Source organism: Sinohyriopsis cumingii, chromosome 5 (assembly GCF_028554795.1).
Source record: "Sinohyriopsis cumingii isolate HCF-2022 chromosome 5, ASM2855479v2, whole genome shotgun sequence".
NCBI lineage: Eukaryota > Metazoa > Mollusca > Bivalvia > Unionida > Unionidae > Sinohyriopsis > Sinohyriopsis cumingii.
In genome coordinates this window covers 31,596,625-31,620,565 of record NC_142965.1, presented here as the reverse complement: position 1 = coordinate 31,620,565, position 23,941 = coordinate 31,596,625, and the positions used below count along the sequence as shown (strand labels likewise).

The window sequence follows — 23,941 nt, the reverse complement described above, 5'->3', positions numbered from 1 at the left end:
AGTGTATAGATTGAGATCATATTATTGCCACTCTCATCTTTTTTTTTTTCCTGATTTTGCAACATGCAAGTTACATAAAGTCCACACCTGAGCTCCACCCACATCAAATATGATTGATCCACAAAGAGAACTCATGAATGACAGCAAATTTGAAGTCTCAATCAACAATATATATTTATGTCATTCTTCTTCAATATTTAGTAGGAACAAAATGGCTAAATGCTTTCTGACCCAATGTCCAACACACACACACACACACACACACAATTTATTGTATTTCATGCCAGTAAATTATCACAATTGTTTCACTTGGAAAATCTAGTAATTCACTGCCTAGCATAACATAAATAGTAATATTCACCCATATTTTCCAGTAATAACTGACAACCAAAAATTACAGCCACAATTAAGATAAATAAGTTCTGTTTGATGTGACCATTTCTTAAAGGACAAACTTGAAAACCAGTTGGTCACTAGAAAGGAGTAGGAAGCATTTGTTATAACTGAATTATTATTGGCCTAAAGGTTGGTACTTAGTCACCTATCCATATCAAGTGGAGATGTAATGGTTCATTGGTAAAGACACTGGACTTGTGATCAAAAGGGTGTGAGTTTCATTCCCATTACTGATCAGACCAGATCAGCTATTATCTGTGTCCTGACGTCAAAACAACTTACTCTGTGTGTCTCAGGATGATATTATCTTCAAAGAGTTGCTGTCACATAAAATGCCAAAAAAGATACATTAAAAAAACTTATTTAAACAAGGTACAAGAAGGAAACACCTAGTAGTTACAATCATGGTGTACTGAATAGTAGCCTGGTGTACTGACTAGTAACAAGGACCCAAATTCAATGTTAAAGTACATAGACATTTCTGGACGAAATGAACCTAAAGGTGTGATCAAGTACAATTTGGATTGAATGTCGCATGCTGTGATGTCACAATGAAAGCTACACATATTGCTAAACAAATTTGTACTACCCTATATTGTGACAATTCCACTCAACGTGCTCTTTACTAAATCCAAGTTTAGTACATGGCCACTATTGAAAAAGACCACAGAGATCGATAATTTTGTCTGGAAGATTCTTGATGAGAGTTAAGGTGCAGAGCATTCAATAATCAGGATTGAATATACTTTGTTTAAAGAAAATTAGTGTTAAATTGTATAAGAACAATTTATATTTAATTTAAAATGAGCAAATGCGCATGCATGACCCATGTGAATTTTACTATAGATTACATCTTGGGAGTAGTTTTAATAATTTCATCAAAATGTTTATTCATAAGGATACAACTGAGAGTTGTCACTGTCTGATACCTCTTAAGAATTATGAGAATCTTCTAGAACATATTTTTTAATAACTAACAAGCACACTTATCAGATTAGGTGAATATTCATCAATACCTACTAAAAATAGGGAATATGAACTTCTTGTGCATCTATCTATACACAGTAGTACCCAAAGTGTATACAGAACACTCACGCATGTCACTGGTTGTTTTTTGCTCTATATAACGTCATCATCATTTTACATTAAAAATGCAGTAAAGACTAATACCTATATTTAGAACACAACTATTGTATGAAGTATCGACATAGTAGATACATTTGGGAAAATATCAAAGTCTGATGTGAAGTCAATTTTAGTCAAAAGCGAACCTAGTCCTTTAAGGTCACCTAGCCCTAAATAATTTGGCCACTTTATAAACTGACAGCAGAAATCAAATGAGTGAAGAGTTTATGGTAGAAAAAAGTGAAGGTTTTAGTTACAGCAATCTAATGAGAAATTATAAAAGAACACAAGGTTATTTTTAATAATATACCTAGAGCCATCTAATTATAGCTGTCAACAGTCATCATCTGCTTCAGCCCCATGCTAGACATTAAAATTTGATATTCGGAGATATCAAAACCATTTCTGTACATATTGCCTGGCCTCAATTTCACTAATAATGGGACTTTACCTTCAAGTTTTTTTGCTGATAACTGAACAGGGCATGTATTAGATTCATCGCTTATAGGCTGTTGGTCACTTAACTGGTCATATATGTAGACAGTGACTTAGTGCAGGATATCACAGTCTAATAAGTGAAAGGGGATTATGCAGTGAATTAAAATGCACATGCTGAATGTTTCTAATGTAAAACATGCCATGTACATGTAATCAGGAAGTGCTGAGGTCATTTGCCAGTTGCCACATTATGATCTGGAAGACTGCCAGAGGGTTGTGACTAATTTCAGTCATAAATACAACCATTTTAGTCACAACTTGGAGCACTGTATTTATTTGTTTTTTCCCCAGTTTATGGTGTTAGTTGTTCTGTCTCTGCTAAAGTTCTAGAAGCTATAGATGTCATACAGTACCAGATCCTGAAGAGGTTTTCAATTTTACACACACAGACACACACACAGACACACACATACACACACACACACACACACACACACAAGAACTTTAGTTTTCAGTAAATAACAAAGTTGGCTGTTTTAAGCAAAGCAAAATGCCAATTTCTAAAAATTAAACCCTGGTTTTAAAAAATCCAGGATCTGTCCATACCTCAAGACAAATTTATCTAAGACTTTCCATTACCTGTAGTTATCTGTAAAGAAGGTAGAAAAGGACTTTGCTTGGTTTCTAACATCAGAGTCAGTGGCATCACCAACAAACCTTTCTTTCTGCAGAAAGAGAACAAATTACATTCAGATAACTGAATTTTATTTTCTGCAACTCTGATATAAAACTGATAATTTTCAGTGGTTATGTATATTTATGGATACAATGAAATTATCCAAATTTTCAATAAAGTTAAGTAATTTGCATAATGAATACATTAAATACAATCTAAACCACATGGAACCGAATGGCAAGCCACTCAAAACTTGCATCATGTCAACATATCTCAAACTTGACATCCCAGTGCATTCACTTTAAATGTACTGTACTACAAAAGATAAACTTAAAAGTTGCAAAACTCAAATATCACTCACATTCACAAAAGCTTTCATAAAAAGTCAAATACATTTCTAAAGACACTTGTATGTGTTGTATATTTAATTTGCATTGTTTGTTATGTTTTTATCCTTATTTTATATTTCATTATATACAATTGGTAATGTGACATTGTATGTTGGACCTGGCCTTGTCCAAAATCAAGTTCATTGTCTACCTAACCTGAAGTACTGAGTTTGCTTTTGTAGTAAACATGTTTAATTTCAATCTTGGATCTTGAAATTTGGAAATTACCTATTAATTGCCGGGTCTACTTGTTGTTAACTATGATTTGATATAATTTTAGCAACAGACTTCTAATTATAACAAAGATTTAATCTTGTAAACACTATGACCATTCTAAAAGGTTATTTTTCATTAGGTAATGTTTTTTTTCATTTAGAAAATGATAATTGTGACCTGAGTACAGGTGGAAGACTATATCTTGAAAAATTATTCATTTGTGCTTTAAGACTGTAGCAGAATCAACTGTATTAGTGTTGTGTCCAGAAATTTTTTTGGGCTGGAATTTTATTTAGTCAAATTATTTAATTCAATTGATTCTTTTCAGGAAAACAAAGCACTTTTCAAAAATAACATTGCTGGAAATAGAAACTTGAACTTATAGTGAAATTTCAAATAAAGATTGGATTCTTGGATTGTATTACTGTAATCCAACACGGGACTGTTGGCATATGAGCATTGTATGGGCCACCACAGGCACATCAACACCTTCAGCATTTCATTCAATTTGCATTTCCACTAAAGTTTGTTCAGAACTTTAATTATTATGACTTGTGTCTGTAATACTAGGATTAGTTAGGATTTAATTAGCAATACTGTAGGTTCCTTTTTTTAAACATTTTACTTTTGTATTCTAGGGAAATAAATTATTTGCTAATTTTACAAAGCTTGTTGCTTCTCACTCTTTTTGTTTACTTCTTTTAAGACCCATAGAGTCATGACACATGGATCAAACTTGTTCCCTTTAAAATGCACATGATTGGTATTTTTGCTTCTAAAATATATACTTGTAAAACAAAAGTCACTCGAAGAGGCTAATGCTTAATTGGCTGAAAAGAATTTTCTGGAATCAAAGATCATTTTCTTGCTGAGTACTGAAACCATATCTGATATTCCTGAGCAATAATATTTTCAAGTTAAAGTAAGATCAATGTCATTTTCATTTAGAACCAACTAGGACCATAATAAATACACTAGTGTAAACTCCATGTGAATGTGACTTAATGTTTAGGAGGTGTAGTAATAGCAAGATTTTCAAGATGGCTGCCATAGTGACCTTATTGTAGATCAGAATGGCATCATTTTCAATTTGGACAATCAAGACATCATAAGCCCATGTCAATATGACTTAATATTCTGAAAGAAAAATGACAAGATTTTCAAGGTGGATGTTTGATGGTCATGGTTATATTGGCACAAACTTCATTTTAGGACCAACTATAGGAAGTCTTTATCTGAAAACCCCATGTTGATATGACTTTTCATTAGAAGGAGTCATGATAACAACATTTTTCACTTGGTTGTTGTGGTGGACATACTGGACGACAGATTGGTACTATTTTCATTTGGGACCAATGAGACAGTGTAAGAAGTGTTATGTATATTATCATTCATAATTATAGTTTGTAATGTATATTTATTTAGCAATTATATTTAAATGATAAATTTCTTATCAATCATAAATTCGCACTGTAAGATGAGTCATATATCAAGTGCACAAATTCAATAATAAAGTTCCAAGGTTGAAATGTACTATAATTAAGGCAAACATCAAATGACCCAGCTCCAGGACATGAGTTCTGAAAGGCCAAGCTGACCTAATCTATCATTAGTCTGTTTTAGAACAGCTGATCTTTTAACTGATAGAGTGACTGCAAAATACCACAATGATTCATTCAAGCCTCATACTGTATTCTCTCTAATGCATACTGGTATTCTGTATAAAAGAATTATTTCATAAGAATCATGTAAACTTAGTAGTGCCATCAGTCTTGGATGAGTTATACTGAAAGAAATGATCCAATGAATTTAATCATTCGTAGGAATTACAGTGCACTAATATTAATTTAAACACTATTTGGATATACTGTATATGAGGTGTACGGAATTACTGTAAACTTATTTTGGGATTATAACACAGTGATTCTTCTGTATTGTTGAGACATGATTACAATACAATCATTTGGAATACCTTTGGAACTCATTTGGATTACTCAAAATGTTTGGAATTGATAGAACATTTAGGACTGTAGGAATCCATTCACCATACTGTGTTATTTTTAGCTCTTTCACTTTGTATGTTATGGAAATAAATTAAATTTTCAATTACACAAAACTTGTTGGTTTTGCTCTTTCTTTTTACGTGTTTTAAGACTATAGAATAGTAATACAATGAAAACCCCATCATGACAGGGCCATTCATTCTGGAGGAGTAGCATTAACAAGCTTAGGTAAATGCTCTAACAATGGAAAACAGGCCATCTCATAAACCTTTTTGGGTAACAGCCAGTTGAACTAATAATTTGAATCACAACTTGACCTTTTAGCTTAAGAAAATGCAGTTGGAAAATAGAATTAAAATTTAAAGAAAATCTGCCCAAAAATAGTTATAAATTAAAATTTTACAGGTTGCATGTTATGAGGAAAACTGAAGGTCATTATTTATGAATTGGTACATAATATTGATAGCAATTACTCATTCAAAATGGTTGATGGTTTGGCTGAATATTTTACAGAATTGTATTGTACTGCACACAGAGCTCTGTTATATCCTATGGAAAGATTGATCTGCAAATGTAAATAGATCCTTTTACCTCTTTAGTGTCTGAAGTAGATGTCCATTCCATGCCATTGTTTTGTGGTTTCAGGTCTTGAAAATGGGACTTTGCTTGCATGTCATGACTGCTTGGTGTTTCAGACCACCTGAAAATTCAAGTGCATTTAAAACAATAAGCCAAATTGGGCCCGAGATCACTCATCTGACTGATGTCTGCCAAATGCAAAAGCAGGTGGCCTAGAAATCTGGGTCAGTAGGATGCTTTCAGTTGAAATTTATTTAAATGCTGTTGATTGGATAATTATGTCAGAAAAAAAATGTCTCAAGATATCTCTAGTTTTTATATCTTTATCCACATCTAATGACATGTCAGCATAATTTTTTCAATACTGAATGGCCCCTAAGCCTAGATAATTTGTGTTACAGATGGTCAAATCTCATTCAGTGCTTTTGCTGAACTAAAGTTATAGATGTTTTTCAACTTCTAGTAATATCAGCCACATTCAATGGTTTTCATGCCAAGATGCATGCAAAATATCAAAGTCTGTTATATGATTTTTAAGAATAAACCATTTAAACGTTTTCCTATTTACACCTCATATACAGTATATCCAACTACCTTCTCTCCAGTCGACCCTGTACCCTACACTGGCTATCCATTCGATCCAGAATCAAACACAAAATTTGTTCTCTGTGCTACATTTCACTGTCGGACTCTAGTCCAACATACCTATCTGACCTCACCCATGTGTACACACCAGCAAGATACTTACGCTCCTCTTCTGACAATCGTATACTCATTATTCCCACTATGAAAACAAAGTCATATGGACAGCATTTTTTTGCATACCAGGGCCCAGCAACATGGAATGAATTGCCCATTGAACTTAGACACAAAGACACAGTGATCACATTCAAGAGGGCTCTCAAAACTTGCTTATTTCAAAAGCAAGAACAAACTTAAAAACCTAATAATGTTTCCAACCTGAAATATTTTCAGCATGTTTTTTTATTTTTTAATGTTTTTCAAATTTCATGTTGTTTGTTTTTGTAATAATATTATTATGTTTCTTATCTTATAGGTGTTGTCTAATGTTGTAAAGCGCTTAGAGCTTCTAAAGATTAGGTGCTATACAAAGTCATAATTATTATTATTATTATTATTATTATTATTATTATTATTTTAGTTATTGTAGTATTGGTAACCATATCTGATGGTGGATCAGCATAACATGGACTAATCATGAAGTCAAGATGCTTTCTGTCAAATTTAGTTAAATTATGTTGAGTGGATTTTGTGAAAGCAGTTATTTAAAGATTTTTCTTTTTAATAACAATAGCTATAGGTGATGGCAGATTGGCATCATTATATAAAACTGAAAGGTCTTCATGCCAAGAGGCCTTCTACCAAGTTGAGTCAAATTATCTTGGTTCTGGAGATAAAGTAATTTAAAGGTTTGTGTATGTTTACTGTAGTAATGGCAGCCATACTTGACAATGGGTCTCATTTGTTTGTATAATTTAAAAGGTCTTTATCCAAGAATGCCTTTTGTCACATAAAAGATCTTATCAAAATCTGCCGAGTAATTTTGGAGAAGTCATTTAAAGGTTTTTCTATTTATAGTAATGGTGGTTATATTTGGTGGTAGCTTGGTATAATTTTTACAAACTTGAAAGCCTTTATTGGCCAGAATTCTCTGATCTACTCAGATTTTGTGAAGTTGAAAATAGCAACTGTTAACAGGTGGGTGGACAAGACTATTTTGCAATGGTGGCAATCATTTGTATGAAACTGCAAGATCTTCATAATAACATGCTGTCAAATTTTATCAAATGATGTTCAGCAGTTTTTGAGAATTAAAATAAGTTTGGTTTTTCTTAACATATTTAGTAACAGTAGCCACATTTGATGGAATATTGGCATTACTTTAAAAAAATAATCTAATAGCCCTTCAAGCCTGGTTGCTCGCATTAAATTCAGACCACCTGCACATAATTTCTATTCCTTACACTGACCACTCTGGTGGCCTAGTGGTTAAAGCATCTGCCTTGGATGCAGGAGGTTGAGGGTTTGAACCCTGGCCAAGTCATACCAAAGACTTATAAAAATGGTACTAACAGCAGCCTCACTTGGCGCTCAGCATTAAGAGATTAGTGTTAGGACTGGTTGGCCTGGTGTCAGGATAATGTGAATGGGTGGGACATCATGCTACATGTCTGCGGCATGATGACCCAGTGCTAGACATCACGATAAACTGCCACACTGTAGAAATCAAAGCGATATGACTGAAAAATTGTTAAAGCTATGTTAAAAATCCAAATCACACACACACACACACACTATTCCTTACACTAATAGATGATCTATTACCCACAGTTTTGAAGCATGTTCCAAAGTATATTTGGCTATTTCTAGCACTGTTGATCTTTTCAGCTTATACAACAGTCATCATCAGTCCCATAGTCTGGTAGATCGTTGGGGAAATGCACAAGACTGAACAACCAGCTTCCTCCATTCCTCTTGATTTTCTGTCTCAGTCTGACCTTTAAACTGAGTGTGATGTTCTTGTCATTCCAAATGGGCTTCAGGCTTCAATCCTTCATCTGTTACAGTCGCCCCCAAATACCTGAAGCTGTGGACTGTTTCTAGCTTCATACCTTGGACCCTGATGTCAGTGCTGATGCTCTTGGTGTTCTTGGTCATCATTTTGGTCTTCTCTGCACTGATTTCCATGCCATAGGTTGCAGAGGTTTTGGCAAGGCTCTCTACTAAGGTAGCTAATTCTTGCCCATTTCCTGCTAGTCCATCAATGTCGTTGGCAAAATGGAAGTTAGTGACTGTTCTGCCTCTGATGCTGACTGTCCCTTCATGCTTTTCAAGCACGTTAGCCATGATTCTCTCCAGAAGGATGTTGAATAGTGTGGGAAAGAGCAGACAGCCTTGTCTGACTCAAATGTCATTCTGAACCAGTCCCCTATGCTGCCATTGAAGTATACTGCACAGGTGGCCTTGTCATAGAGGTGCTCTATTACTGTGATGAAGTTGGCATTGATATTGTACAGTCTCATGGTTGCCCACAAGGCTGCAAGCCCTACCCTGTCAAATGCCTTCTTGAAATCCACAAGACGTGGTACAGATCTTGCTGGTGTTGGAGGTACTTCTCACACTATATCTTGAGGTTGAAGATCTGCTCTGTTGTGCTGCGCCTGCTCTGAAACCTTCCTGCTCCTTGGCAATGATCTTTTAAGCCCGTGGCTTTAGTCTGTTCAGCAGTATCCTCTCCATGACTTTGCTTGAATGGCTTATAAGACTGTTTGTACGGTGGTTTTGACAGTTGCAAGTTGCCTTTCTTGGACAGGGTGTCATGATCAGTGATTGGGTCCACAGCAATGGCCATACTCCTGTTTGCCAGATCTTCTTGCAGATGTTTGTGAGGGTGCTAATAATTGTTTATCCCCCAGCTTGGATCATTTCTGCTGGGATGCTGTCCACTCCTGCTGACTTCCTTTTTTTCAGCAATCTCACTGTGGCTTCTACTTCTTCACATAGGACAGGGTGGTTGTCCTTGTTAGTTGCTGGAGGGATGTTCAGTACCTGTGGATATATTGTGGCTTGGTGGTTATAAAGTTCTGCACAGTACTCTGTCCATCTTTTCAGAATATATTTTTCTTCTGTGAGGTAGTTTCTGGCTTTGTCCAGTAAGGAGGTAGCCTGCCATTGTTTTGTGCTTGTTAGAACTTGGACCAGTTGGTATGATTTCCTGCCGTTGTTCCTTTTCAAGTTTCCCTCAATGTCCTTGGACTGTTCTTCTATCCAGTTCTCTTTTGCTTTTTCCATGCTTTTCTTGACTTCTCGGTTGACTGCCTTGTACTGCTCTGCCCCTTCTGTATCATTCATTTTCTTCTTCAGCTCCCTCCGCTTGTCACACAGGTTCACGACCTCAACTGTGACCCAGGGCTACCAAGGATCTTGCTGGCTGTTTTGGTTGTTGCTGTATTGAAGGTGGTGATCAACGTATCCATGTTGGTATTGTCAGCATCGAGAATGGTGAACGGTGCAAATTTCCCAACCAATCATTGCCTGGAAGGCTTCTGCTACTTCAGAATCCTTCAGTTTCTTGAGATCAAACTTTATTCTTGTGTGGTTCTCTTTCTTTACCTTCTTTAGATGTAGCCTGAAGATCATCATCACCAGATCATGGTCACTTTCTATGTCCACTCCAGGAAAGCTTTGAGTCCTGGCAATGTTTACACTTGACTGTATGTGCCTCTTCACCATGATGTAGTTGATCTGACTGTGATGGTCTCCATGTGGGCTGTGCCATGTCCGACTTTGGATACCTTGTGTTGGCCATAGATGTTTGCCAGCATAAGGTCAATGTAACTAATTGCTGCCACCTGGTGGAGCCCAACCATCTCCAGGCCTGACAACAGCCAATTTCCTCCAACTTGGTGGCTTGCCTTGGTCACAATAGAACAAACACTGACAAAACAAGTAGACCTCAGTCATTGTTACAGTCAAGAGATTTGCCATATACTGTAAGATGTGTACCTCTGACATGTACCCTATTTGGGCTCCTCTGTCATGAGTTCATTATAGCAATGTATGACAATGGGATACAACTAAAGTGTTCGTCATGTGGTCACTTCAATGTGATACAACTAAAGTGTTTGTCATGTGACAATGACCTCTCAGCCAAACCTATATGGTGTATATGGATTAATCATGCAGATGTACATGTTAGATTTCCAGACCATGGAAACTGAATATATTTATGTTTTCCAAGTTTAACACTTTTCTTACAAATGTTAGCCATGCAGATGTTAAGTGAAAGTCCCTTTGCACATTCCTTCAATATGTATCTGCGAACAATTTAGTCTCAACTCAAAACATTCTTATGTATCAAAGAACAAAAAACCAATTTTCAGTACACTTGATACTGAACAATTTTTATAATCCTATAAACAATTACGTATTATCATTAGATTTTCCTCCGAGTTGAAGAGTTACTTTTTACTCATGTCAAGAAACATTGTGTAAAAAATGAAGATTATATTGTACACATAGGCAAACAAACACCCTGTGAAACAGGTGTGGGGGAGTGGGGAAAAGAACTGCAGAATGCAGAGCACATACAGAAATCATGGGAAAAAGAGAATTTTTGGTCTAATCATTGGCATAACGCCACTCTAAATTTATTTGTATCATTTTAAGTAAGCAGATAATTATATTACCAAGTTTTATTTAGATTTTATGCTATTTTCTGGGAGATTTGATCTTTTAAGTGGTGAAATGCCACCCTAAATCTCTTGTATTCCTGTACTATTTCAAACACTGCAATAGTGTATTATTTATAATCAATTCATTAAGATCATAAGTTTTCTATAGTAATCTTACTCAATTCATCTGAAACATAACACATTCATTACATGCGTAGTTTGTTTTCTGCTGGGTAACAAATGATGTAATATCATTACCCAAGAATGATAATATTATTAATGATAAAATTCATGCATATACATAGATATTCAAACTTTTAATTAACATGGTCCCCACGCTTTTCTAAAGATAAATTTGCAGGTCATTTCCAGGATGAGATTTTCTCAAGGTTCACATATGAACCATACCGAATGGAATTAAAGAACATTTTAGATTATAAAACATGCATTTTCTAATCTAAGGTGTTTCTCTTTCAAGACTCTCCAAAAACATCAAAGTCAGAAAAAATGATCATGTACAAAACCACAAAATGTATCACATGAAACATGTTTGATTATATTCCTATAAATTGGCATGTAAAGTCAATTCAATGTACAGAATACAAATTCTAACTTGATTTTGCTGCATTATGTTGCTAAATGGGAATAACATAATGAACGTATATTATGTTTTGTGTCCTTTCAAAACCTTTAATTCTAAAGAGTTCTATAGCAATATATATATATATATATATATATATATATATATATATATATATATATATATATATGAATCTCATAGAAAAGAACATTTCCTTTTACAGAATAAAAAACAAAACAATAAATGCAAATAATTAGAATCTTGTCTTGTAACAAAATGAGTTTCACCTTGAATTTATCTGTGCCATTAAAAACCCAAACAAGATTTTTCAAACAACCTAATCTCCTTAAGACAATCTGGTTAAAAATCCATCATTTAAAAAACATTTTCAAAAGGGCTAATTTAAATTTTGACAAAAGACCTTCAAAATTATATACTCTTGTATAAACAAAGACTGAATATTCTGTAAAATCAACTTGCTTCTTGTAATTCGTTAAACTAGTCCCCAAACCTGTATTGATACAGGGGCTCATATTGTTTTTTAATATATAATACAAGGGATGACAATTTCCCATTTCAGCTCTGAGATTCAACAATTTGGACTACAAATTTGGCTTAAAATGAATAGAAGTCCATTTTGTAATCCGAGTTTCTCCGAATATTCCCACCCCATTTTCATATTTGGACATTTAGGTTGGCGTGTGGGGTCATTGCAACTGCATATCGAAAATTTGGAATTTGCTGCCACCGTGTGGTGGTGACATTTGGTAGTCGCTTATCAGACAGCTTAGAAAATTTAAAATTATGTTATATCAACTCATACCTGCATGAAATTGATAAAAAAATGATTTTTTTCTTCTCAGAAATGGCAAATATTGTAATCATTATATTGTTAGTCCACTGATGAAACTATGGCATGATGAAACCTGACCCAGTACTCGCCATTTGCATTACCAGTCACATGACTTCACAAATTTCAAATGACGATATCCAAAAGTCACATGATATCAACAACAAACTTCTTTATAATGTTGTTGTACAGAAATTCAATTATATTAAATGAAAGTCAGATACTTTTTGTAAAAACCAGCAATCTGGCCAGTCTGATTTATCAAGCAGAGAGCACATGTCAACGTGGTAGTCATGTGATACAACAAAACTCCAGTTGTTCTCGGAATATATAAAAATGGAGGATTTTTTGTTCTTTTGTTTTTGTATTTTTATTACAACCAGTATACGACTTTCATTTAATATTTTGTTCTTTCTTCTCTACAACATTTGAAAATGTAGGTTGTTAGATTTGTGTATTCGTGTGACTAGCAATGGAAATCTCGAGTACCAGGTCACATTTCAACAACGACGTAGTTTTATCTTATCTTTCAGCAGATTAAAGACATAACGATTTAAATATTCACAATTTCTGAGAAAATAAGCAATTTTCATATCAATTTTAAGCATGCATCACTCAATCTAACAACGTTTAAAGTTTGCTTACTGAGTAGTATTTTTATGATAATACTGCCTTTGATAACATGATATGAACTGCCTTAAGAAGGGCAAGATAATTTAGTTTCTATTTCTAGCAGAATGAAAAGTTACTATCCCTTTGATTCTGCAAGCAGGGTCAGTTGACTACAGTGTTTTAAGTCTATCAACATGAATTAAACATCCTTCTATAACTCACACCCAGATAACTCATGAACCATTTATAATGCTGGAGTAGGCATGGATGCCCATTATTTCTTGGAAAATGCTCCCAAAATTTACTCTTATTCTGTTGCATGTGAAGAAAATCAAGATCAAAAGTGCTAAATGAAATCCTGATATATTGCTCATTTTAATGTTGAAAATGGCAGTTACTGTCCAGAAATTTGAATCAACATCATGAAATTCTCAACCTATAATAAGAACTTCTATATTTTGTTACATTTTCTTTAGCGAAAAAATTCTCAGTACACTGTGAATAACAATCTTTGATCATTGTTTACTGGTGGTAACACTTTAAGAAATAAATAACAATAAAATAAATTTTGTCAGTGAATTTGTGTTTTACTTCCATTTCATGTAATCATCATAAATGTGATAAGTCCTATTGTATTAAAACATGAAAAATGTCAATATACCATCACAGCTATGTCCACTGGCATTTCTGTGAGACCCTTATTACACAACTCCCTCGATAACTCGCGCCCTGATAACTCGCGAACCTGCTTATAACGTGGTGTCAGGCATGGATCCCATTTTTTAAACCAGAAAATACCCCAAAAATGTATCCCTATTTGTTGAACTTGAAGAAAATCACGATCAAAATTGGTAACAGAAATTTTGATAGGACCTGGAAATTTTAATCAACACTATGAAATATAAAATTTACAAATAATGCGTACAATTTTTTACATTTTCTTTCCAAACGACATTCCTAGTACACCGCAATTAATGATATGTAAGGAAATTTCGATCAATGAAAATGTCACTTACGCCGAGTGGAGGCAGTACTTTAATAAATAAATACAAATTAAATAAATTTTTTATCAAATGAAATTTGTGTTCTAGTTCCATCTTTTAGTTCCTTTTAAGTGTAATCATCATAAGTGCAATGTGTCCTTTTGTAATTAAACATAAAATGCGTCAATCTATCGTAACAGCTATGTCTGCAAGCGTTTCTCTGAGAACCTAATTAAGTGCCGACTGTGTTTTGATAACTGACTTGCAGAAGTATTTGTTGCATTGTTGCACTGAATTAAAAGCTGGCCTCCTTTATATTATCACATTAATTATGTCTTTTGAATAAAAAAAGGAGGTGGAATAAAAGAAAAGTTAAAAGGCACAAAAATCGGACTAACTTAAAATCTTGCAGCCTCAGTCGTATGTCGGGTGAACTCACTTCATTTGATCAATCAAACACTGTAATAAACGTTATTGTGTATGTAAAAGAAACTACCTTAAATAAACCGACTCTTTTATAACTGTGATCAAAGCTAACAAGACAGAAAAGCGAAAAGAATACTTCGCAATATAAAGAGCTTGATTTAACAGATACAGACCACTGTGGGCAAGCAAGTTTCAGAGAATTCTTTAACTGGCATTTAGATATATTCCAATGAAATCACGACTGCAACAATGTACTAACTGAACAATAAAAAATTTAGTTTCGAGTAGACGTGTCACGAAATAAATGTTGGGTGTTTTTGAAAAAAAGGAATCTTGTTTGGTGGTGTATCAACAGTTAGTCTAGTTCCCAAATTGTGGACTACCAATTTGGCAAGATACTATTATATACCACTATGGGAACCAGACTCATCAAGAAAACAAAAAGCAGTGATGTAATACACAGATTTTTCGTGTACACGTGATGGTTGTTAAAACCAGTTGGAACGATCTTTCATATGTTGGATATTTTGAGGGAAAAAAATGTTATTTAAACAGAATAACGAACAACTTCATTAGAAAAAGCTCATTATTAAAAATTATTATCGACATGATTGTAAAATGAGGATTCGGTCATTAAACAGCCCAGTTCCCTAATGCCACCCCACCCCTGCGGTTTGCTCGATGTCAAAGCGATTTTTTTTAATTTTTGGAGGTCCCTCGGTAACTCGCGCCTCGCTTATAGTGCGGTCTATGTTTGTGAACCCCGTTATGCGTGAGTTATCGAGAGAGAGGTGGATGTAGGCATCCATATATATATATATAATGCTAAATAAATAGAGGATATTTGCTTGAAACAAGTGAATAATGGATATATTTCATCGAGTGGATGAAAAACTCAGCATTTTCACTCGTGGCTAAACCACTTGTTTTTCACCCACGAGATGAACTGTATCCGTTATTCAACCGTTTCAAGCAAATATTCTTTTTATTTTATGCTCACATATGTTGGTTACCTAATGTTTGTGACACAGTGAATTAGCAGATTTCTTATGGTAATGTCAGCTGTTTACGGTACATGCTCTGCTGTGCTATGTGTACCTGCACATTAAATTAGTTTCACATCAAATTGATAAAAATTAAGTGATATTTCCAGAATAACAAACTACAAGTGTCAAGGATAACAGACATTTTAATTTTAGTTGCAGACGCTACAGAGATGATAATGTCATATACATAAGGAAAAAGTAGTTCACGGACAGAAAATCAAAGGGAGGTAAGTATGTTTCGACCCCAAATAGTAGTTCCTGTGGTGAAAAAATATTGTTATTTTTTCACTACAGTGAAATATCAATATTATTTTAATTAGAAAATCAAGTAATTCACTGCTTAGCATAAAATAAAAAGTAATAGCAATTTACCACAGTTAAATATAATCAGATAACATATTTATCTGTATACTTTCTCTATAGCTAGTCTTTACAGCTTATTTTATAGAGAGAGACTGTAAGGTACATGTAGTCAATGGGATATATAAGGAGAATATATATAAAACAATTGGCTTATCAGGTACTCTAATAATGTCTATTTATTTTAGAAGGAAAAATTTGAGAAATGGCAAGCAATTTGTTCACATAAATATATGCTCACCTCTTGCACACCCAACTCTTACCCAAACACCAAAAGTACTGTCACTTCTTTTTATCTTGGAAGTCATCAATGTTTGCAGATTGGCCAAATAAAATTACCCTTTCATCAGTTCTAAAATTCATGGATTGTGGAAATGGTCCTATTATCTCCAAAGGGTATCACTGTGCATTGGCATTTTACAATCCATCCAACAAGGTACTGTACAAAAAATTAACTCAAAATAGCTGCTTTCACAAAATTCTGTCATATATAACATCCAGCTGTAAGTCAAAAAGAGCAATAACTGTTTAAAAAATCAGGGAGCATTCAATAAAGAAATGCAAGACAAGTGGTGTTTTATGCAAGATTCTTACACAGTATTAGGCTGCAAGTGTGATAACAAAAACTGCAGGTGTTGACATGTGCATCTTCAGGAAATGACTATAATATTTACCAACTTTCAAAGCAATCCATGAAACAGCTGTGCCAACAAGATTATGTCATACACAGCATTAAGCCACAAAACCAAAAGGGCAATAACTCTACCAAAAATTCCAGGAGCAAAGTGATATGTCCATATACATATATTCAATTAATGAACATAATATTTACCAAACTTCATGGCATTTCTTCCAAAATATGACACTAGCTGCACTAACAAAAGTGAGCCATACACAGTATTAAGCTTCAAGACAAAAGAGGTAATAAACTAACAATAACCGTGAGGGCAAAGTGCTTTGTTGATACGCAACTCCTTGCCATAATATTTACCAAGTTTCATGGTAAATCCATCAAAACTGAGGGGCAAGTTACACTAACTAGACTGTTGTTCAATGCTAAATGACAAAATGGGCAGTAAATAGCCAAAAACTGTAAAGTGATTTATTGAAATCTACATCTTCAGGTGATGACCATAATACTTGTCAAGTTTCATGGCAATCCATCAAAAATGGGGAGGGACTATTTGAGCTAATAAGATTGTATTATACACTGCTTTGAGATAAATTTGCAATAACTGTAACAAAATTTGAAGGAATCTGTCAATATGCACATCATCAGTGATACACATAGTATTTACGTAGTTTCAGGTCAATCTATCAAAAACTGAAACTAGTTCTGCTAACAAATGCCGGAGTGAAGGCTGCATGGATGGAAAGAAAGACACCAAGGTTACAATATATTCCTGCAGGCAAGATAAATTGTTGCTAAAGAGACAATTCAGCTTGACTCCCATGTTATTTTCCTCTGTACATAAGATTAAGTCTGGTAGTTAAAGAGAATTCATCATACCATTTTGACCACCTTTCCATGAAACAAATTGCATTTAGATTTAGCAACCACTTTTTGTATTGAGCAACATGCAAGATTATAGCATGCCTTGTACAATGTCATGTAATTTTCCTGTTCCATTCTTTGTCAAAGCAAAAATTAGTATCCCTTTATCCACTGCTATGCTGAGTTGGTTAAGAGAATATGTGAGGGAAAATGAGATGAAGATTTCTTTTTTAAATTATCATGATTTTACCCCTAATTATGGGGCCTGATATAGTACCTACTTTGCCATTTGTGTCCATGTAATTTGTTTCTTACAGGATGGACAAATGGAGGGACACAGAACCTGGATGGAAAATTTGGAGGTAGGGGAAGGCAGGAAGGAGTGGACATGAATATACCTTTCTGGCAGTGCTATTTTTGATGGGGACTGCTGGTCAACACTAAGAAGGGCAAAGCTCTCATCACTCCAGTTTTCCCACTGATCCTTATCCACAGACCTGTCTAATGAACTACAGGCCTTGGGAGTTGTCTTCCCTTGGGGGCTGGGTACCCATGCTACTACCTGCGAGTATATTAAAAATAAAAATTAAATAAAAGCTGGACAGGCATGACCCCACCAAGATGGTATAATTGGAGTAAAAGGTCTTCCTAAGGTTTCATCTTGTACAGAACTAAATTATATGCCTTCAGTCCTAACTTGCTGTGCAAAAACAAAACACATGTAGCATTTAATGCCATTTTTAGCACAAGATAGGCTATACATGGCAGTCAGTATAAATGGTGGAGGAAGAACCTGTAAAAACTCCAGAAAGAACTACCAACCCACGAGAAGCTACTGGCAAGCTTTCTCACATACTCACATTGGCCAAACCAGAGACTTGAAACTATGCAGACAAAGGTGATATGGCATTGATCTGTAATGGTGAGTGCTTTAGACCATTTGGCCAATCGGGGCCCCCTAGGAAATATGATGTATAGGTAAGTGGACACTGCCAACAATATATATCATCCAAGTTGAATAGCTCATGCGGAATAAAATATCTTCAAAATCTGTATCAAAAGTATACATGTATGTGACTCATGAAAGCATGTTATGGCTTACACTAACCTTTTATTTAAAGAAAGATGGAGTCTTCCGAGAAATGCATGGACCATAGTCAGGTAATCACCAATATTTGTGCAGACAGTTCCCTGAAACACTAGACCATGTCTGAACATAAGCGTATCCCCATTATTGTACAATATTTTTAAAAATCTTTACCAACATAAGTTTATCCCTTCAGTAAATCCACTATCAATGTTTCAAAAAGAAGTTGACATACCCTCTCTACCACAACTGCCCTATGGTGCAGCATTCTAAATCTTTATACTGCTGGTACCATATTTACCATATATGTTGGGACACCGTATTTGTTGGGACACCATAAATTAATTTTAAAAGTAATTTTTTTGTGCACTGTATGTTCTGGGACACATTGTTTTTTTCGAGTCGTAAGTTGTGGGACACCATTTAAATCATTCGAAAATTATATGTCGGAAATTGCATTCCAACTAAAATTTTATTTAAAAAAATATAAAACTATACTTGACATAAAACTCTTCAATCCACTGCAGCAGCATCTCATCAACACAACCCTTCTCCTGCACATGACCAATCTATTCTTTTGGTACATGAATATATTTTTAGCTTTCTCATACCGTGAAAAAATGTTAGAGACAACACACCACCTGAAGCAGAAACTGCAAGGACAAAAGTCAGATGTTTTCAAATCTGCACTAGTCTTGCTAATTCTCACACTTTTGACACCCATCTTATAGTCAGTCCATCCAGGAATGCGATCAAAGTACACTAGAGTTTTATCCATGTTAATGATCATATTGTCGGCGAAATGATCTATTCATCACGTGATTTTATTTTGCTCCAAATCTTCTGGATGATGCTGGGTCATCGATGTTCACGTACGAAGCATTATATTGTAAACTTTAAAAACTGTTCCATTGTTTCACTTTATTTTAAAAAATATCATGAATACTGGTGAAAAGAAACCAAAGTTAGCTTCCATATCTCGGCCGTCTTTGTTTATTCGAAGCTAAAATATAAAAAATCGGCACACGTAAAAGAATCCAAGTCGACTTCTCAGGTCAGCTTGCTTTGCAATAAAATAACCTTTGTATTGATATCCTTTAAAAAAAATTTGGCTTCCGAGTCCAAAGACGGCTTCCGACGTTGGCTTGCTTTGTGATAAAAATAACCTTTGTCTTTGATGTCCTGTCGGTAAGTTCAAAGAAGACGTTTACTGTTGGCTGCCAACTGTGTTTATTTACCACCAGGGCTTCTGTGTGCTTGGCGATTTTTGTAGTAATTATTACAAAGGTGCACTGATGTCTGCGGATAAATAGTAATGATACTTTTGTAACCCGCACCGGCGAAAAGATTGTCACTTGCACTCAAGTGAATCTGTTTTTAAATAATGATTTTTATTGGTGAGATACTGTCATACAGTAGACCTGGATATAAATTATTCTTGGCTATTTTGAACCTAACACCGTGCCATGCATGAATGGCAGTTGTCTTCAATATATCGGTTGATTACTTCCCTCTCATTTGTGAATTCATCGACATCTGTGCACAAAGCACTATATTGCATCAAAATTTGTTCCATTGTTTCAATTTATTTTCAAAATTCCCATGAATATAATTGAAAAGGAACCCAAGTTTGCTTCCATATCTCGGCTGTCTTTGTATATTAAAAAAAAAAAATTGGCTCACTTCACAAAATCCAGTCAGCTTCCGATGTTGGCTTGCTTTGCAATAAAATAACTTTGTATTGATATCCTTTACCGAAAAAAAAAAAAGTAACCAAAGTCGGTATCTGAGATCGGCTTGCTTTGTAATAAAAATCACTTTTGTCTTTTATGTCCTGTCGGTAGGTTCAAAAAAGGAGTTAACTGATTGCTGCCAGTCATGTTTATTCACCACCAGGGCTTCTGTGTTCTATGTGTTTGGCATCTGTGGTTACAATTAATACAAAGGATCATTGACGTCTGCGGGTAAATAGTAAGGATAATTTTGTAAACCAAGCTGATGAAAAGATTGTCAATTACACTTAAGTGAATGTGTTTTCAAATGATCATTTTCATTTGCGACATACTGTCATACAGTAGACATGGATATAATTCAATCTTGATTATTTTGTACCCAACACTGTGTCATGTGTGAATGGCGTCTTCAAGATATCGGTTGACTATTTCCCTCTTGTTTGCGATTTTGTTGGCTCCAGTTTTCAGTCGGATAACATGTTCAAACTTTGGAGCACAACCACACACAATTGCTTCTCAATGTTCATGTGAACAACGTGGTGTGTGGTATCTGACATAATTGATTCACGCTACAGTATGGAATCACTAGCTTACGGATTTCGTGGAAATATTTTATTCTTAAATGCTCATGTTGAAAAAAGGAATAAATGATAGCAACACAAGGTTAGTTTCTTTCTTTTTATTATCAATTCAACATTTTATTTATCTATTTTATTGCAACGTGCAGTGGGGTGGGGGGAAGCACAAATGCAATACAATTTTATTTCGTTTCTTAAGTCTTGGGACATATGACCAAAGTGAAAAAATGTTTCACCATAAGTTCTGGGACAGGAAAAAAAATTATTATTTTATCGTGTCCCAACATATGCAGTAAATACGGTACTTATTACTGCAAGCTTTGCTGCGGCACTCTCAGATGATATACATATGCTACACTTTTCCATGGTAACATAAAAGTAATGGACACTGAAAATTCTAACTATCAAATGATGCTTGCACCCAGTTTGCTTGACATGTGTATCAAGTCTGACTAAACTCTCATCAGCAGTTTAAAAGTTATGATCTGAAAATTAAAAAGTTTCCAGATAAAAAGACAGTTGGACATCACAATAGCTTTATTCCTCCCATAATACATTATCAGGGGATTATAAAGAAAACTATCAAAATGTCTAATAGTAAGCAGAATGATCTGTCAAACATTTCTTATACTGTAAGTTTGAATTTACAGAGTATACATGGAAGCAATAAGCATCACAATTTTAGCTCCAGAAAGAGTGAATGGTGAATGGATGATAATTGGACAAAAGGGCAAAAACATTAAAGACATTGGAAATGAAGAATTGTGAACAGCAAAATTGTATATCTACATAACTACTCTAATGTGTGCACCAATTTTTATAAAGATATCTTAAATGATTCTTACTGAGAATAGTAAAAGCATTTTTCACCATAATCTAATATGTGTGCCAGATTTCAAAGAGATATCTTAAAACATTTTGGAGTTTTGCCCTGCATGGATATGAAAGCAGGAATAATAGATGGGTGGATGGTCAGACACACAGAGACTGAAACAAACTCTTGTTTATAGCGAAGTTTGAATCCAGATTATTAACTTATTGATTTTAATCTAATAGACAGGTAGGCATCCCGATATAGGACTCACGGTACTAATTCCACTCCAATGGTAAACATATGGAAACACTGTCATATTCAAAATTCAATAACTTAAAATTTATGGGTGCTGATAATGACACCTATAATTTTTTGTGCACATCTAACCTTGGTGCAAGCTTATGTGTGGAGAACACCATATGACCCGCGGCAATTTGTTTACATACATGTGCATGAAACACGTGTTATTGATTCTGCACCAAATGAATCAGGTGCTACTTTCAGTATTGAGTACTCCTGAGTCAAGCCTGTAAAAATGCTAAAATTGCATCAGTAGAAATTTGTCAATATTTTTTTTACATTACATATAGGACAAGCTCTCAAAAGATATTTTTCCTAAAATTTTAATTTTCATTATTAACCAATTATGGACCACCAAACCTGTAAATACTCTATCATTTCTTCACCCATTTCTAGACTGGTTCACAGTTCTTCCGTATAATTAGTACCGTGCGTCCTATAGGTGTTATGCAATCTGGGACCACCAGAAATTCTTACATGAGATGGAATCCTCCATCCTTAGCTTAATTAATCCCTGAGTCATAGTAGTGATTCTTATACCTCTGGTGTTAAGAACAGCAACATACCTATGATAAAATCAAAGGATGTGAGTAAACCAATGATATAAAACAGACTAGAAAGATAAGTGTAGTAGAGGCAGAATCTAAACATTAGGCAGGAACCTTGGGAATGTGTAGGAAGACTTCATGCAATTTGGTCAGTGCAATAGAGAATTCAAGGAGAGGAGGACTTATTTAAGCATCAAGAGTATGATCACCATGTTCTAGGTTCAAAGAACCATGGTGAGTGGCAGTGAATTCAAAGCAAAAGTCATTACCAGTAACCGATGAGATTGGATTGACTTGTTAAATAATTAAAATTTGAGAGTTTCTAAAGGTAAGTTGATATCCTTGCAGAATTTTATAATTAATTGAGTTATCTAGATTATGTTGCAAGCAGTTACCTGTAATTATCTTTGCACTGAGTCTGATGTGTATTTGCATTTATTCGAATGCAATGAACATAGATTTATAGCTGTACAAAAATAGGCTCTGAGTTAGGTTTGTCTTCATTAATTCTTAATTCTTATGACACTAGCAGTATGAATAATTACTTTATTAATTATGTAATAGATTACTGTATATATGAGTTATGTATGTCTTCATTAATTCTTATGATGCAAACAGTATGAATAATTTTTTTATTAATTATGCTGCAGATTAATTAATAAGAATATATCAAATTTAGATCTTGTGTTACCATATTCATGGAAGTTGTAGTCATTCTTGAGTAGTGGCATAATACTGCACAAAGTTATGTAAGGAGATCTGTAGTTGTGTACTGGACTTTGTAAGGAAAATGGTCACCCATTAATCTGATGGAAAATCTGAAAGAGAAGCAGGTCGATTACCTGAAGGTTGAGCAGAGGTGTAGGAAAATATGTCTTCTTTTTACTGGAAGCTTTCAGGGTGCCATCACAGAAGCAGTCCAGAGCTAGAAGGGTTAAAGAAGGATAGAAGGGTAAAGGACAGAAGAGTAGGGGGGTATAAGTGGATATATGGCCTAAAGTGCTCATCGTTAGAGATCACTGACATCTCACCTCTGTCTGCATGAGTTCGAGTCAAGGCTTGGCCAATGTGGGTATGTGAGAAAGCTTGCTGGCATTAAATACCAACAGCATACAGAGAAGTGTTTCAGTAAAAATCATGTATCAATATGAACATCACTTAGAGATGACATTCTAAAAAAAAGATTAGGCACAACAACTAACTTGTATAACCATCCACCAATATAATTGGGACCTGATCAAATAAAACTTATTTTATTTGAAATGCATCTTAATTAGGTGTTATGCATTTTTGAGGTACAATTCAGCTTGTCCTTAAATATAAATTTCTTCAAAACAGTAGCAGAATAAAAGAAAATACTGTTGTTGGGTGAAATTCTAAAGTATAGTTTTCTCAAAGAACAAATGAGTTCTCTAAATAATTAAGTTGAGAGGACACTAGTTAATCTTGGAGAGATTATACTAACAGCAGCAATAAATCTGGAACTGAAAATGATACATCATGTGGTAATTT

The 23,941-nt window shown here is 34.6% G+C and overlaps 1 protein-coding gene across 1 annotated transcript in view; it reads right to left on the bottom strand.

Annotated features, from left to right (window-relative positions):
- LOC149798884 (putative ATP-dependent DNA helicase HFM1) overlaps positions 1 to 23,941 on the bottom strand; it is a 182,908-nt gene that overhangs the window by 6,055 nt on the left and 152,912 nt on the right. The window contains exons 34-36 of the mRNA XM_089958102.1: positions 17,768 to 17,931; positions 5,835 to 5,943; positions 2,599 to 2,684 (exon numbers count right to left, since the gene is read on the bottom strand). Of these exons, the coding sequence (XP_089814228.1) occupies positions 2,599 to 2,684; positions 5,835 to 5,943; positions 17,768 to 17,931 (359 nt within the window). The remainder of the gene's footprint in view (positions 1 to 2,598; positions 2,685 to 5,834; positions 5,944 to 17,767; positions 17,932 to 23,941) is intronic.